At 42.0% G+C, this 16,904-nt stretch overlaps 1 protein-coding gene across 1 annotated transcript in view; it reads right to left on the bottom strand.

Moving 5' to 3' along the window:
- Positions 1-16,904, bottom strand: part of col22a1 (collagen, type XXII, alpha 1) — a 60,739-nt gene that overhangs the window by 4,540 nt on the left and 39,295 nt on the right. The window contains exons 42-62 of the mRNA XM_069703376.1: positions 16,176-16,229; positions 15,904-15,948; positions 13,325-13,360; positions 13,119-13,232; positions 12,776-12,829; positions 12,450-12,503; positions 12,261-12,314; positions 12,061-12,114; positions 11,830-11,883; positions 11,688-11,741; positions 11,506-11,559; positions 11,375-11,419; positions 9,089-9,142; positions 6,402-6,455; positions 6,176-6,229; positions 3,315-3,386; positions 3,172-3,207; positions 3,012-3,056; positions 1,805-1,984; positions 1,664-1,730; positions 1,380-1,562 (exon numbers count right to left, since the gene is read on the bottom strand). Coding sequence (XP_069559477.1) covers positions 1,380-1,562; positions 1,664-1,730; positions 1,805-1,984; positions 3,012-3,056; positions 3,172-3,207; positions 3,315-3,386; positions 6,176-6,229; positions 6,402-6,455; positions 9,089-9,142; positions 11,375-11,419; positions 11,506-11,559; positions 11,688-11,741; positions 11,830-11,883; positions 12,061-12,114; positions 12,261-12,314; positions 12,450-12,503; positions 12,776-12,829; positions 13,119-13,232; positions 13,325-13,360; positions 15,904-15,948; positions 16,176-16,229 — 1,417 coding nt within the window. The remainder of the gene's footprint in view (positions 1-1,379; positions 1,563-1,663; positions 1,731-1,804; positions 1,985-3,011; positions 3,057-3,171; positions 3,208-3,314; positions 3,387-6,175; positions 6,230-6,401; positions 6,456-9,088; positions 9,143-11,374; positions 11,420-11,505; positions 11,560-11,687; positions 11,742-11,829; positions 11,884-12,060; positions 12,115-12,260; positions 12,315-12,449; positions 12,504-12,775; positions 12,830-13,118; positions 13,233-13,324; positions 13,361-15,903; positions 15,949-16,175; positions 16,230-16,904) is intronic.

Genomic DNA, 16,904 nt, shown 5'->3' with positions numbered 1-16,904 from the left:
AGCAGTACTATTAATCCCAAACTTCATATTTTATATAATAATAAAATACAGACGGAGTATTTACCACCGCTCAGTGTGTACTTTCAGTTTTAATATTTTAAGTACATTTTGTTGATAATATTTACTTTTATTGAGATAAGATTATAAATGTAGGACTTTAACTTGTATTAGAGAATTTTCACAGTTTATATATATCTTAGTACTTTTCACCTGATGCACATTTTGCATAATTTTCTGACATCTTACAGAACAAATGATTGTTTAGTTTATAAAGAAAATGATCAGCAGAGGAATCCATAATGTCGATAATCAATGCTTGCAGATGTGAAATAAACGTTTTGACTGTTTGAATATCAGCTGTTTCTCTCAGCCGCATCAGCGTGACTCAGTGAACTTAAAGGGCCAGTCCACTGATTTCACTTCAAAGCCAACCTACTGGTTTACAGCAGTTCAACACTAACTGTGAAATCAGTGGTAAAGTAGCGCCCGAGGCCCTGCGGGCGCTTCGTCAAGTGTGCGATCGTATCAGTGGAGTTAAAAACATCATCTCCGGTCCTGCATGCATTTTCAACCTGCGTTTAGCGTTCAGAGTAAAACATGACAGCGTTTCACAGGAGGTGAACATCTCGTGGACGGATGCTTCACTCCTTCTGCTTGCCTGGCAGCTTCATAGTCACATCAGTCCAACACAGACCTCGTTTATTGTTCTTACGCTTAAACAAAAAAGTAGAAAATGTTTTACTCAGCTAGTGTTAGGGGTGATTGAAGGCAAATTTTGTTTCCCAAAGCCAGGTGAACTGTTTATCCCCATTTACAGTCTTTACGCAAAACTAATCTAAAATAAGATAAAATAAACTAAATTAAGATAATCTAAACTAATCTAAGATAAACTAAGCAGCAGTACAGTAGCTCCATGTCTATCATAACATGGTTTGACTACTCTCATATAAGCATATGTATTTCTCTAGTTTTCTCTCAGAAGTCCCTCAAATCTCTCTTAAATATAAATGAGATTATTAAGAATTAAAATGTTGCCACAGATTTCTCTTCTTTCCTCTGATGCTGATCATCCTTGAAATGCTACTGATTGAAAACATTTTTTTTTTAAATGCTACTGATCGATACACAAAATCACAATATCACTTCAGTGACAAAAGTTCAACAAAGTTCAACACAAATCATCGTTTAATTTGCCTGTTGAAACGGGACACTTCATGAAAGCTGGGTCATTTGTAACAGGATACACACACACACACACACACACACACACACACACACACACACACACACACACACACACACACACACACACACACACACACACACACACACACACACACAGAGCCACATTGTGACCCTGTTCTGAGTCATGGTCCTACCTTTAGGGCCCATGGGTCCCCTGGGTCCTTCTCCTCCATTCTGTCCAGGCATACCCGGTTCTCCGGGCGGGCCGGCACGTCCAGAGCTGCCATCCTTACCCGGAAGGCCTGGAGGTCCTGGGCGACCCGCTGTGCTCTTCACGTGGGCGGGCTGGATCTGAGCCATGACGTAGGCCAGTTTGGCTGCAAATAAACACGAAGTCGGCCAAGTATCATCCAGAGGTCATCCTGAACACCTTGTCTCCCAAATTTAAAAAAAACAAAAACATAATTTGCCTCCTCACCGTCTAACTGTTTCGCCAGCTCCTCCTGGATGAGCCGTCTCATCTGCTCCAGTGACACCGACTCCCCCTGAAGCAGCAGAGATGTTAATGATCTGTCTGAATCAGCTGCTTCACTTTATTTATTTCTGAGGTGTGACTCACCCGCGGTCCCGGCTGTCCGGGGTTTCCTGAAGGTCCTTGTGGCCCCGGCGCCCCTAATTCTCCCGGTGGGCCCGACATGCCCATCATGCCCGTGTGGCCCTTCCTGCCAGGGGGGCCGGGGTTTCCGGGCATACCTGGATCTCCGCCGTGTCCTTTATCTCCCTTCATGCCTGGGTCTCCCTGGATTAGACGACAACATTTGACGGTTTCCATGAGACTGAAGCAGAGTGTTATTCTTTGGTTTAGACTGAAAGTTGTTTGAAATATTTTCTGTCTTAAATTGTTTTCTGCTGACATTTCCAGATATATTAAACTAATGGAGCTCAACGTAAGACTATGGGCCATATATAAACAAATTATATTTCTGGATAAATTCTGAAGGGCTTCCACATTTTTTTTACAGAGGAAGTGGAACAGAAAAAGTTGTGATTGTGAAAGTAGTTTTGTGTAATTTTTATGCCAGGAAAAAAACAATTTATTTCTTTTTTTTTGTTGGTTTTGGTTACAAACTTGAGAATTTTACTAATGAAACCTACCAGCTTCTATATTGTGTCACAAAAAGTTGTAATTTTATTCTCAGTTCACATTGAGCATCGGTTCAGGCAGGCTCAGCTCCCTCAACAGCTCAACAGCTGATCCTGAGTTCGGCCCACATCAGCTGACGCTCAGCGGATTTCCCAGTGATGCCTTCAATCTCAAACATGGCAGCTTGTTTAAACTGCTTCAGCCTACCTGCTCGTCCTGCTTCCAGCTCCTCCTTCAATGCTGATTTAATGTTGTTTCTGTTGTTATTGATGCCTGCTCTGTTCTGTCTCTTGGTGCTGCTGCTGTTCCTGTCTTAGGCTTTCCATGGAAGGTCTGGGAGGTCCCAGAACAGAATTGCTGCTCACGCAATAAAAGCCCACATTGACAAAAGAGGTCCTGACTATGATAGATTTCCTCTCAAAGCTGTCTTTAATAATAATAAAAAGACACAAGACCCTCAGTATTACGCTGAGTTTTGAAACGGTGTTTTCAATTTTTTTAAGATCATGATAAAGTCAAAAAATGTCATATGGACAGAATTTGCCTAATTTCTTCATCTTAGTTGACCTTGTTTAGCTAAATATCGTCCTGAGGTGCATCATGGGAGCCAGGAAGTCACACTTCTTGTATAAAAACGGACTCTGATGCTGATAACATGTTTGTTTACATCTCTCGTTCTCACCTTGTCTCCTCTGTTTCCACGATCCCCAACTCTGCCCGACATCCCCTACAAAACACCGCAGACAATTGAGTGTGTCAATGAGAAATATCCTCATAATGTACAGTACAGATATTAGATAATCAGATAATATCAGTCATCACTGATCTTCGGGAGTTCTTACCTGTTTTCCTTCTGGGCCAATCGGACCAGGAGGACCCTGGAAATAAAAGAAAAGGTTAAAATAACCAACAGCTGCTCATATTTGAGTTGTGATTCAATATATATAAAAAAGTGAAAAACAAAAAATATCCATGGATGACTCACCACGGGGCCTTTAGGGCCACTGAAGCCTGGTAATCCGGGGTTTCCGGCCTCTCCCTTGTCTCCCCTCAGACCCTGTGAGACATCAGAGACCGTCCATCACATATAGGACACACACACACACACACACACACACACACACACACACACACACACACACACACACACACACACACACACACACACACACACACACACACACACACACACACACACACACACACACACACACACTGTACACGGCTCCTAAAAGCCCCGCTCATTACCCAGGATTCAGACAGATTAACATGGAGCTGCAGCTCAGCATGCAGCGGTGGCCTGGATAAAAAAAAATCTCATTCTTGTGGCGGGACCCGCCAGCTTGAAGAGATTAAAATTAATATTTACAAGGGGGACACATGTGGGCCTGAAGATGAGCTGGCTGTGACGAGCACAGAGCGGCAGGAATCTGTTAATGCTTCTAGAAGTCAGATAACCCTTCACTATCTCTTTTTTATATTCCAGAAGCAGATCTTCTCCTCCATCTGCTCTGCCTCTCTCCACTCACTCTACCTTCCTTTCTTATTTTACATGGTAAATTTGGACATCTGATAACATGTTTTTATCAGTATCGGACCCTGCCTCTTAATACCTACAGCACTCTCTCAAATCACTCTCCATCTCCTCTCTGAACCTCCCCTCTCTCCCCCCCGGCTGTTCCTGATGATCTGCTCCCTCTGCTGACTGATATCATCGACTCCTCTCTGACGGCCGGCTGCGTGTCGTCTGCTCTCCAGTTAACAACAGTTACTCCTCCTCCCATGAATCCGCAGACCAGTGGGCTTCTCTCACCTACACGGTAACAGTCCACCGCACAACATGTCAACCGTGTTCACAAAGCATTTTCCTGTTTGTCACCATGAACCTCTGTGGGTGCACAGAAATGGTGCCCATTTTGTCACTAGTGGCGGAGCACCAAATTACACCCACACATGAGCAGCGTCAGTGGGCGACCTTTTCATTCACCCACTCTCATGTCATTACTGTATGAGCAGCTCAATCAACGAGTGTGAGCCCATGGTTCTGTCAGTGAAGGTTTCATTATCGAACTGAGGGTTGATTGGATTGGATGAAGGACAGTCTTCTGTTTTTCAAAATGAAAAATTGTATTTAAAATGGGATCATGTGACAGAGTTGCTTCTTCATTTAACTTCAGATGAAGGTTTTAACACGTAGAGTCAAGGTGGGATCAAAACATTAAAATCTGCCATTTCCACAGTGGATTGGATTTTATTGATCACCGCTCCTCTCTGCTGGTTCGACTGATTAAACCTACATTATTACTTTGGTATATTGAACCCTTAGCTTTGATGCATTTCATTGCATTTCATGTTAAAGGATAAATTCATGTGGGGTTTTTTTAATCCCTCTTTAGGCATCGATTAAACCTCTAAAAACGCAACTCTGTCAAAATCACATATTTCAAAGTTTTTTTTCCAAGAAAAAAATACCATAATGCCCGAAAATGACTTTGATGTAAACTCTACAGATTTGCCTTCATTCAGTACACGTGGATGTATGAATGAGCTAATAGTCCCCGCCTCTATCTGCACCCACCTCTCTGCTGCTCACCTGCAGCTTGATGATATAGTAAGCCCCGCCCCCAAGTTGACGGGATTGGCTGCTGAGGTCTGTGACATATGAAACCCTGGCTGCCTGAATCCATTTATGATATAACATTTATGACATGATATATCTTCGACCAGATAAAAAAAACACCTTAAGAACAGGTGAACAAAGTCCAAAACTCGATTTTCACTGGATTGTTTTTCTATCAACACTGAAACAGGTTTTGTTGCTGTAATTATTCCTCCATTGAGAGATCCCTTTCATATGCAGTTCAGATGGACGAGACGTGGGACAAAATCCACACTCCTTCCTATATCTAGAGATATTGTATATTACTAATATATTGTCACAGTTTGAGGGTTTCCGCTAAAGTCTTTTTCATATTCCTTTTTGATCTCTACTGCAGCTTAGAAAGTAAAAAATATAACTGGGGCCTCAGTAGCTTCATAATGTGAGATTTAGTCTCCCATCAGTTATTTTAGGAAGGAAATCTGTTACAGAGGAATGATTCCAGCAAGAACAACCTGTTTCACATTCAAATGGGCATTAAAAGGCATATGTGAGAAAATAAACGTGAACGTATCCTTCAAAGGACACCGATATATCGCTGACTCTTCTCCCAGTTTACACACTCAGCTTCAGATGTTCAGCTTCAGATGTTCATCTTGGCGTGACAGGCTAACGTCCTTTAAGCTCTACGACGACCTTGACAAATTTGTTTTTTTTCCTGATACATGCAACAAAATACACACACGATGTTGTTTTGCATTCTGCATCATCAGAGGATTCAGAGCTTTTGTCACCAGGGACTCAAACAGTCTGTGGATGCACTTATCAAAGTCAAAAAGCGACGCTCCAACCAGCACCAAGCTGGTCAACGCCTTTCTTTTTTCTTTTTTTTTTACTCCCAGCTCTCTCCCTCGGGGAGGGGAGGAAAGTGATGTTCCCTCAACCCGAGTCAGAACAACATTTACTCCAATCTCCCTTCACAATCTGACAGCTTATTTCTTGCAAGAAATCCTTCACATCCTCCTGCTGCCTTCATTTCCATCCCACGTACAAGAACTGCTGGCTCTATTATCGCTGACAATGTTCCTCCCACCTCTCACTTCTTCCTCTGCTAAAATGTAAAACTTTCTGCAAAACATACTTTTTTTAAATCAAGCTATAATAGCCTGTTTCATTTTTTTTTTGTTAAACTGATGTAAAAAAAAAAATCTAATTTAAAAACTCTATGTTTGGTAGTGAGGACTCACTGGTGTTCCTGGAAGTCCTGCTTTCCCTGATGGTCCCGGTTCACCTGGTTTGCCCTGGGACACACAAAACCAGACAAACAAACAAAAAGGATGAGAAAATTGATGGGGAAGGACAGGAAGAGAAATGACTTGAGTGCCACTTTATGTCCACATCTATCTATCTGCTTGACACTGTCCTGCGTCTGTCCTGTGTCTGCAGCCCTGCTGGTGATTGAAAATGACTCACCGACTCTCCTCTTAGTCCAATCAGTCCTTCCAGGCCTGGCGGTCCCTTCGGGCCCTGCAAACACACAGAAACCATAGACAGTTTTATCACATGGAAATCACTGAAACGCCAATAATGATGTTAAAGCTCACCCTGGAGTGTAATGTTGTGATTATAAAACAAGTTACTATGTAAACAAAATATGTAATCAAAATGTATTCATATTGTGGAGCAATTTGCTCTCAAAATATAAAACCTTTTGTTAACGTGATCACCGTTTCCATGGCAATACATGGAGTATGACTAACAACTGGAAAACAATTAGTTGCGTCAGTAGAAGTGAATGTAACGTTGCAATGTTTACTACTCCAGGAAGTAGGTTGGCCCTTAGCAACGACATATCAACAGAGACAAGATCTAGTCTGTTTTATTGCTTTATAGAAATCGTTTTTCAAACTCAATAAATGCAGCACAAACACTAAACGTCTTGGCTTCCTCAGTCTGGTAGTAATAAAGATATCTGCTGAAAAAAATAAATCTATGGACTCATGTATTTTTAAGATTTTAGCACCGTGTCATGTGATTTGTGATGCGATTTTAAATGCGTAACTGACTGGTGTTACTCTACGGGTGCTCGGAGCGACAAATAAGGTCCAAAAGAGATCCGATTTCCCAAAATGGGTCACATTTAACAGACCTCTAACAAGTAAAAACAATATTATACTGCATATTATATGAAATTAAATTCCAATTATATATTATCATTGAAGGTGAAGTGATATTTCTAGTGATGAGCAGGGTGTGAAGTCATGCTGATTTGAACACGTTCCAAATGTTCTGTTGACCAATCAGATCTTGGGGTCGGATATATTTGTATAATTCAACATATGTAATCTTCAGGCCATAAAAAGGCAGATTGTTTTACCCTTTGTCTGAATCCGGGCTCGGCTGTAGTAGGGAGTTAAATCGGTTGTTGAAGGAGTAGGTGGAAAATATATTTCTACCTGAGAACATTCTGTCTCCACGGCTGTCTCAGCCTCAGGATGAGTTTGGTGAAAGAGGTTTTTTTTACTGCACATCCAGCGCCTAGACTAACGGGGGAATAAAAGTGTTGCAAATGTGCCTCTAAATGTGTGTGTGTGTGTGTGTGTGTGTGTGTGTGTGTGTGTGTGTGTGTGTGTGTGTGTGTGTGTGTGTGTGTGTGTGTGTGTGTGTGTGTGTGTGTGTGTGTGTGTGTGTGAGGAAGTTTTTGTCATTTGATGAATGGAAGACGGTGTGAGAAGACATAACGCCGCACCACGACTCTTCTGATTAAAGATGTCGGTGGCGAAACGGAGATTTCTGCATTCTGTCCAAAACTTCTCTTTAATCTTCTGAGAAGTATCTGCATTCCTCTCAGTCAGTGTACGGCTGCTTCCAGACGAGCGTAATGATTGCTCCCGAGAATTATGGGCGACTGAGCCAGAGAACAATACATTTGACAAGAAATCAAACAGATTTCCTGCATGGGGACAAATTATTGGTTAAAAAAACATTAAGAAAAGCTACAAGAGAGACTTATTGATATATTTTTTGTTCCACTCATTTCATGCTTTCAAAGTTATCTTCTATTGTGTACTTTTTAAGGGTGAAAATCAAATGTAAAGCATGAGAAGGATAAAGGGGTAATTTCCACTTCAAAATGCTCCTTCTGTTGCCCTCGCTTTCATTGTTTCAGCTCTGTTTTCTTGCCGCAGCGTCTGTTGTCCTCCATCGTCTGGAGGACAGAAGTTTTATTGCTGTGTGCTCAAAGTAACGACCTGAACGAGCAACAACAGATGCTTCACATAACACTTGTTGTCCACTGATTGCTTATCCGGCCACATAGAGGCTGCCCGGTCGGACTGGTGAGGATCAGTGGGTTGTTATGCAGTCTGAGACGTGCACACACAGGCAGGATGAAGTCGTTGCTCTGTCTGTGTAGCTACTGTTCATACAGTGGCAAGTTTACATACAATACAGATTCAGGTATATTTCTCTCGCTTTAATTCAATAAAATCAACCGTAAAATCATGTGATTTTAAACAGCTCATCTGGATTGCTCATCTAAAGTGTTATTGTTCAATTTCATTCATTACTGCAAATGTTTCACAATAAAAGCTTCGTTATGAAATAAAGGGGTTTTTGCCCACTGAAAAACTAGAGTGTTTTTCATTTGAAATGGATACAGGAAGTCTTGAGTTTATATTTAAGGTGTCATGCAGTAATGTTAGCAGGGCAAAAATGAGCAGGTAAAAACAAGGCTTTGAGTTGACCCTGTGAATTAATCAATACATTAAATGTCCTCATGACAGCTTTGACCATTTAATATGTTTTTTATTGGTTCTCTTGCATGATGTGTTTTAGAGAATACATTAAAAATGTAAAGAAATTTGAAGCGGGTCAAGAGAACTGAAAATTGTATTTCCGCACTTGGAGAAAAAAATTAGCAGCGCTACACCTATGACCTATGGCAACTATGATCATAATTTTACCACCAATATTCCCCCCAAAAATGTAGGCTAATTAAACATCAGTCAAAAAGTACTTATTTTAATCTGTGTAGTTAATAAACAAATACATCATTTTCTGTGTATCCATCTATCAGAAAGTATGAGGTATCTAAAAAGAAATCTAAAAATGATTCATTGAATTAGGAAACATGCTCTAACAGCTAACGTTGAACGTACCTCTTTCCCAGGTTTGCCGTCACGTCCAGTTGATCCAGACTTTCCATCTTCTCCCTGTATGGCGCATGAAAAAAATACAGACTCAGCAAGAGCAACTTCAGGGTCTGAGTTGAAGTAAGTTTTACTGAAACACTCAGCAAAAAGTCACTGAGCTTAACTAGCTCAACAGAACTACCTTAAATGTTTTTGCCCAGAGTTTATACAGAGTCACTTCAGCAGTATACGGATGACTCATAATAAAAGCTTCATTATGTCTTCATTGGTTTTACAGAGTTTACTACTGCATCTCCACACAGTTAAATAATCTGGGACACTTCTACACTTAATTGAAGCCTCGTGCTAATTCATATTTAAATTTTCCTCAATAACAGTGAATATCATTTCCATATGACTGACGCTTACAGGCAGTAATTACAGGCAGTGCAGTGCAGGGTAAATCTCTGTGTCTATGGCAACACTTCACACTTCCTGTAGTAAATTGTCTGCAGTGTGGCAGCGCGTGAGAGGCTGCCTGCCTCCTTCCGAGCCGCCTGTAATGAGCCGTGCGATTGGACACGGGGCTGCGGCCGAAAGCTCGCCTGCAGGTGTGTGTGCTGTGTGAGAGGCAGAGCGGCAGATTCTCTCAGAGAAGGTGTGTGGAAAAAAACAAAAAACAAAACAAACTGCAGGTGTCAGACACATCCTGACATCGCAGTGCGGCACGCCAAACTCAGAGTGTGTCTGCGTGCTGCTCGCTGCCCTCCTGCTGTGAAGACTGTGGGCTGCTGAGCAGAAGATATTACCTTCTTCTCAATGTAAATATACGCTGAATACTATTGTGTGCAGTTATACCAAAAAAAAGAAGCTGCCACACCAGAAATGAAGATGCTTCCAGTCTGAGACAGCAGTGTAAACAATTCCATTTGTGTGTTTTGCTGACGTTTCATGAATTGATTGTGACGTGCACACACACACACAGCTTGTTTTGAGAAGCTCTTTTCAGCATCCAACTCCATTGTTGTGCTGTCTGGGAAACTGCACACCTCATCGAAACACTGTCAACCAACATAAACAGAACTGTACTGATGCAGCAGTGGATTCTCAAAACTGTTTTAAGTGTTTTTCAGCAGCTGAAAACATCAGCCGCTCTCAAAACGACTAGCACGGAGTGCTTGGGAGCACTTCGGAAGTCCTAGCGTTCATTTCAGTTGAGACGCTTCGGTTGCTATGACACCAAATATCTACGGCACGGTTTCAAGTGTTGCTCCGTAAATTAAGTTTCAAGGAAAAGACACAAACTACCAGGAAGCCATCAGCTCATAGGAACGTCTTTCCATTAGTCTAAGGTTGTGCAGAGGTGAAAAAGACATGACGTTGGGCATTTGTCCCGCCCCTCCTACACTGTGATTGGATGGCTGGGTAACAACTAACAGTGATGAGCGCAACGTTTCACATTTTTCAACTCTTAGCGACCACAAAAAACCCAGAACGTTCAGCGAAGAAGATAGATAGATAGATAGATAGATAGATAGATAGATAGATAGATAGATAGATAGATAGATAGATAGATAGATAGATAGATAGATAGATAGATAGATAGATAGATAGATAGATAGATAGATAGATAGATAGATAGATAGATAGAAAATATAAAAATGCACAGTATATACAATAAATAGAATAAAATAGAATAATTAAATTAAATAAAATGTAATTAAACTACAACAATTAAACTCTACATGGCCTTGTCAAAATAAAAGGAAATGTTGCCCCTCAAAGTCTTCAGTTATGTGTTTTTTTTAATGTCATCCCTTACAGAAAAAACACAACATGAATTTCACATGTGCAAAAACTCGTGACAACATACACCTGTGATTGTGCTCATGGGAAATGTGGTTTTGGAACATTTGCTGGTGTAATGTGTGAAGCCCATGTAAATTCCAATGTTATTATTATTATATTATCTTGCAAAATGTGGTAAACGTTGGAAACTCGTGTTTTTTCTGTTGCATAGTCGGACAAAGTCCATTGCAGTTGCATTACACTAATTTGTGGTCGTAATTTAATTTGTTGGAAGTGCTTCAGGAGTCTAACAGCGCAAAGTAAAGAAGGATATTCCTGTAGTTACAGTTAAATATGTTCCTTTTCTCCTTGTGAAAAATATTCCAGACAGAAAACCAATGCGGTTCCCCTACGATGCTGAAGCTCATTAGGCAGGAAAACAGTGTCAAAGATTAGCTAACAGTAATTTTTAACTTAGTTACAAACAGGGCTGCTCAAATTCAATCCATGAAAACCCAAACTGACCTTCGGTCCTGGAGCTCCAGGTTCTCCTCTGTGGCCTTTAAATCCCTGAACAGGAAGACAAGACGAAGACAATCAGCCACTGTAATTTGCACCGCTTCTTCCATCACATCTGTTTACCAGTGGTTACTTACAGGGAGTCCACGGAGACCAGGGTTTCCTGCAGGTCCAAGTTCACCTTGTTTACCCTGGAAAGAAAACAGAAACAAATACAGCATCAAGTCTGTGCACATTAACCCATCAAATTCATCTAAATATAGACGATGTGTTACAGTTGGTGTTCAAACTCTGCATGCTCTTTGGATCATTTACTCACAGGGTCTCCTGTTTCACCTGGTCGGCCATCTTTCCCCATTTTTCCAGGCTGGCCCTGCACATGAAAGAAACAAGCCTGTTACACCTCACTGCAGGAGCTCCACGTATATTCATGATGCTGCACATCAAATGATTCTTCTTACTATCAGGCCAGGAAGACCCGGTGGTCCCTGGATTCCTTTGAGACCCTCTTTGCCCTGGTGAAAACAAACAAACACAAACAGGTCAGCGTCAACAAAGAAAGAAGAAATGATTTATAGCCACTATTACCGCACAGGCTGCCTGACCTACATGCTAGAGGGAAGAGGTTTGTACAATAATGACACATGGGTAATACATTTTCTGAGGGGAAAGTACATGGAGAGCGGCCTGACCTTTTCTCCAGGCGGCCCCGGGGGACCCACGGGGCCAGGCTGTCCATCGGTACCCTGCAGAGAAAGGGGCAGAGTCAGTGGAGGACAACAGAAATAGAAAGGCCAACCATGAGACCATATCCAAACAAATGAGCCCCATTTAAACATAATTAAGTATTTGGACCATCTTATGTAAAGACCGGCCCAGAGTAGTTACTTACGGGTATACCCATGAGTCCAGCAGGGCCCGGATGTCCTGGGGGACCCGGGTGACCCTGTTTGATACAGACAATAGTGATTGAAATATAATTTTGCAGCAAATATTCAAATGGTTGTTTCTTTAAGCACGGAGAGAAAGAAGACAGGAAAAGCCAGAGAGGAGACTTATGAGTCAGAAATGACAAATATACCTTGTCTCCTTTGTCCCCGGGGCCTCCCACGGGCCCTCGATCCCCTTTTGTACCCTGTGGTGAGAAAAAAAGAAAGATTGTGTGAAATGTTATATTTCAAGAGGAAAGCTGAAAAAAATAAAACCTTAAGAGTTCAAAAGATCAGCGAGGAGGAGGAGGATGGAAAAAAAAATAAAAAATGTTGGTTTTGAAATATGGTTCAGCACCTGTTCAGACTTTTACCTGAACTCTGTGATGCAAAACAAAACTAAAAGCTGTAGGCAGAAGCCACTAATTAGCGTTCGGCCATGGGAGCAATTTAAGGCGCAGTTAGTGTGCAAACTTGCCTTCCCGCCGTCAGCTCCAGGGGGCCCTTGAGGTCCGGCGGGTCCCGGCGGGCCCTGTAATGACACAGCGGACCATCAGTCTCTGTCCGGGAGGACAACGCCGGGTCCTAATCGTTCACTGCTGCCCCCAGAGGAAGCCGAGCTAATGATGCAGGCAGAGCCTCGCCATCCGTCACCGCGGCCGTGACTAATGATGACGAAACTCAGCACTCATCCCTCACACAGAGACACGCACTTTATACTAGTCCTTTAAAGATGAACGGGGTTATTATAACTGCCTTCACATCACAGGAGAAGCAGGCTTAGTAACAACAATATCGAGATGTTAATGACTTTGTCCTACTTGGTATCCGTCTTGGCCGTTTTTCCCTGGAAGTCCCGCGTGTCCTTTATCTCCTGGGACTCCTGGGAGTCCGGGAGGTCCAGCTGGACCTGCAGGGCAGTCTGAGCAAACATCCTAAAGAAAGCACAGGCATGTTGGTGATAAAGTAATTGGTCCCAGGATCCAAACGTAAAGTTATTCCTCACTGAAGCGGAGATGGTCCTTACCTTCAGGTTCAGATCAGAGAGGTCAGCTGCCTTCCCCTGAGAGACAGCAAATGAAAGAAGCAACGTTAGAGGCTCTGTTCAGAATAAACTGTCCAAAGATGTCTTAATAGGTTTAGTATATGGCCGAAGTAGGTTAAAGCCACATGACTGTGACTGCTGAACATTTGCTCCAGAGCTGCTCTAATATCCTCCATTCCTCTGGAGTCAACATTTCCACCAGATTTCGCTCCCATTTGGCCACAAGTGAATTGTGAAAGTCCAACTATACTATGATGTTGTTTGATGAGGTCTTGATCACAGTCAGTGTTCCAGTTCATCCCAGAGGTTTTGGATGGACTTGAGGTCAGGGCTTTGAGCACAGATTTTTGTATGGACCTAGACTTTTGGATGTGGGCATTTTATTGATCCCACAGTGGGGAAATTTGGTCGTCACAGCAGCATAGAAAGAACAAAAAGGTGCACACAATATGAAAAAGAGCAATGAATAAATACACACACACACACACACACACACACACACACACACACACACACACACACACACACACACACACACACACACACACACACACACACACACACACACACACACACACACACACACACACACACAGACCATATAAACACAAAAAACAAATAAATACAGCTTGGGATGAACGGAAAAAGTGACCAGTGCAATAAAATGAAATGAAATGAATATGAATAGTGCCACATTATTTTATCCGGTAGCACTCTTTCCTGCACTGAGGATGCAGCAGTCTGCCGCTGAAGGAGCTGCTTAAAGCTCCTACAGTCTCATGGAGGGTGAGAGGTGTTGTCCATGATCGATGTCAGCTTGGCTAACATCCTCCTCTCACCCGCCTCCTCTATGGAGCCCAGAGGACTGTCCAGGACAGGACTGACCAGCTTGTTTATTCTCCCCCTGTCCCTCTCTGTACCTGTACAGCACCAGCAGACTGCTGCATAAAAGATGGCCGACGCCACCACAGTGTTGTAAAATGTTCTCAGCAGAGTCCTGCAGACTCCGAAGGACCTCAGTCTTCTCAGCAGATGGAGTCGACTCTGGCCCTTCTTGAAGAGGACATCCGTGTTGCCCGAACATAAGAAGAAATCGTCTTGGATTTAAGTAAAAAAAAAAAAAAAAAAAACCTAAATAGTTTTATATCTCCCTTTGTTGTGCTTTAATCTAAAACTCAACCAAGAACAGGCTGTTGTGTGTCAGTGCCTTTAAGACTCATTAATATTAATGACCCTCTCTTCTGATTGGCTGACTCTTTTCAGGCAAACACACACCCGGACCAACAACAGGTTTTCTTCAATCTTTTAGCTCATGACAGAATGACCACTCAGTGTTTTCTTCCACATAAAGGTTTTGACAGTGGGTCGTGGGGAGGGCGGACGTACGACATGAGCCTGAGTTTGTGACATCACCAACTTACAACAGTCCAAATGCCACAGTTGGTCAATACGGACTGTGTGTATTTCTCTGTGGACTGAGTGTTTGGACACTGTCACAATATTTATATAGCACCAATATCTGCTTTATAATCAAACAAGGAATGGAAATCTGAATTCATACAATATGGGACCTTTAAGACAGGAGGGGACCCTCTCCAACCAGTAACCAATCTACTACCCAAAATATAATTCATTGCTATCCTCCGCCTTCATCCTCCCTTTCAAATGCGTGTAGGAGAATATAGTCACCTCGAAACACTCTCTAAGAGTCAGTGCTTGGTTTGTGCCTTCTGGGTTACCGTAGAAACATAGCAGTTTAATATGATGGGCCCTGTGGAAGAGGACACTATGAAGATATAGCTCATTTGGTAATTAAAACTCAATGGTTCTTAGTTTTTGGTGATTATACATGAATCTAAATCCTACACACTGAACCTTTAAATCACAACTGGCTGTGGTCTGTTGTTGTTGGGATGTGAGGTGGTACTACGGTGCCAAACCACGTCACAGAGAGTGTTGTCACCGCAATCAGGAGAACGACTGTGGACTCCTCTTTATATCTAGTAGCATCCACTAAATGATTTGGTTTCCTCAGATCTAAACTGAAAGTGTGTGTTTTTTTCCGCCAGAACTCGTCAATAAATTGAACATCACAAATATGAGACACAGTACAGCCTTAAAAAGATGTTCTGATGTTAGCAGCTCGTGCTATTCTTTTAGTTTCCTGTTTGATATCCTCTCTCCTTTTACCTTGATTTTGGTCCGCACCAACTCCTGAGAAACATATTTAGCTGCTAAATGCTCTGCTATGTTCAGTTTTTTTGGTGCCCTTTCAGTGGAAACATGAACCAGAACGTTAAAGTTGTGGGTCAGAAATCTAAAACTATTTAAAATACCTGCGCTCGGACAAGAAAACGGTTTCATTTTAGCCACTGATGGAAGTTCTTTAGTGATAAGCCTCGTGTGTACTATTTTTCAAAGGAGACAGTCTCCTTATACTCCACTTAATATTCAGTGGACTTCAGCTGAGAAACATCTGGAAAAATAACTATTTTCATGTCCTACTGTCAGTTCAATCAAAAGCTCCGATAGCACTGGTTGGTCTCTGGCTTTTTACTCACAGGCTCTCCTGGTGTCCCCTTCTCTCCTGGTCTTCCTGGCAGACCCTGCAGTTGCAAAAGAAAAAAATTACATTTTTGATTAGCTGAGCATGAATGGAAATTTACAGGCATGTATTGTCATTCAACAAAATTTTGATTATTTTTTTTTTACGGAAAGTTAAAATGGTAAATGGGAATACAAATAGAGTCAAGGCTAGTAACTAAATTCTTCAGATCGTTTTCACTTCATTAATTAACAGATTTTTGTGTAATTAATTCATTTTTGGACTTACGTTGTGTCCTGCTGGGCCTTGAGGACCAGGGACTCCAGGTTGACCCCTCAAACCCTGAAACCCAGATACACACATTAAAGGGGCATTATGTAAGCTATTTAGTTTAAAACATTCAAAAACGAACTAAAATGATCCACAGAATGAAAAGAAATCGAAGCGTTGATGTTTTTTTTCAAAGGAGTCTATTTATTGTGTTGCAGAGACGTTTACTAAAGTGAGCACGCTAATCTCATAATACCACTCTGTACCACAAGAGGGGATAGTGAGTCGCTGTAGTGTCGAGTCTGTTCTCAGTCAAACATGAGCGGAAGAAGAAGGTTATTTTAACCTGTTTATTGCTGAAACTTTTGGCAAAATATATAGAATAAGTGTGGCTGTTTTCTTGATGCTATGATCTAAAAATGGAGATGAAAAACCAATAATATAAACTATAGGCTTAACTGATCGCCATTTTTTTGTTTATCCCAAGTGGCAGCCAACAGTAATGTCACCCATTGGTTAATGAACAGCCGCGATGAAGCCTCGAGTTCAGATATTGACCGTCGCCATCTTGCTAGTGGCGAGCGGTTTGGGGCCAGAAGGGACCATATTTGGGTGAGTTGAGGGGGAGCGAGCGGTGGATCCCACTGCTAGCCGTAACCACAGGCCTGTCAATCAAACAGACACGTCCCCCAAAAAACAGCTAATAAGAAGGAGTGACTTTGGCTAACAACAGTTAAAATAACTTGT

The sequence above is a fragment of the Brachyistius frenatus genome, unplaced genomic scaffold (assembly GCF_029030835.1).
Source record: "Brachyistius frenatus isolate BFR_SWC_R1_liver_20210118 unplaced genomic scaffold, ASM2903083v1 Contig_46, whole genome shotgun sequence".
Lineage (NCBI taxonomy): Eukaryota > Metazoa > Chordata > Actinopteri > Embiotocidae > Brachyistius > Brachyistius frenatus.
The sequence above is the reverse complement of the archived record's forward strand: the minus strand, read 5'-3'. Positions and strand labels throughout refer to the sequence as shown.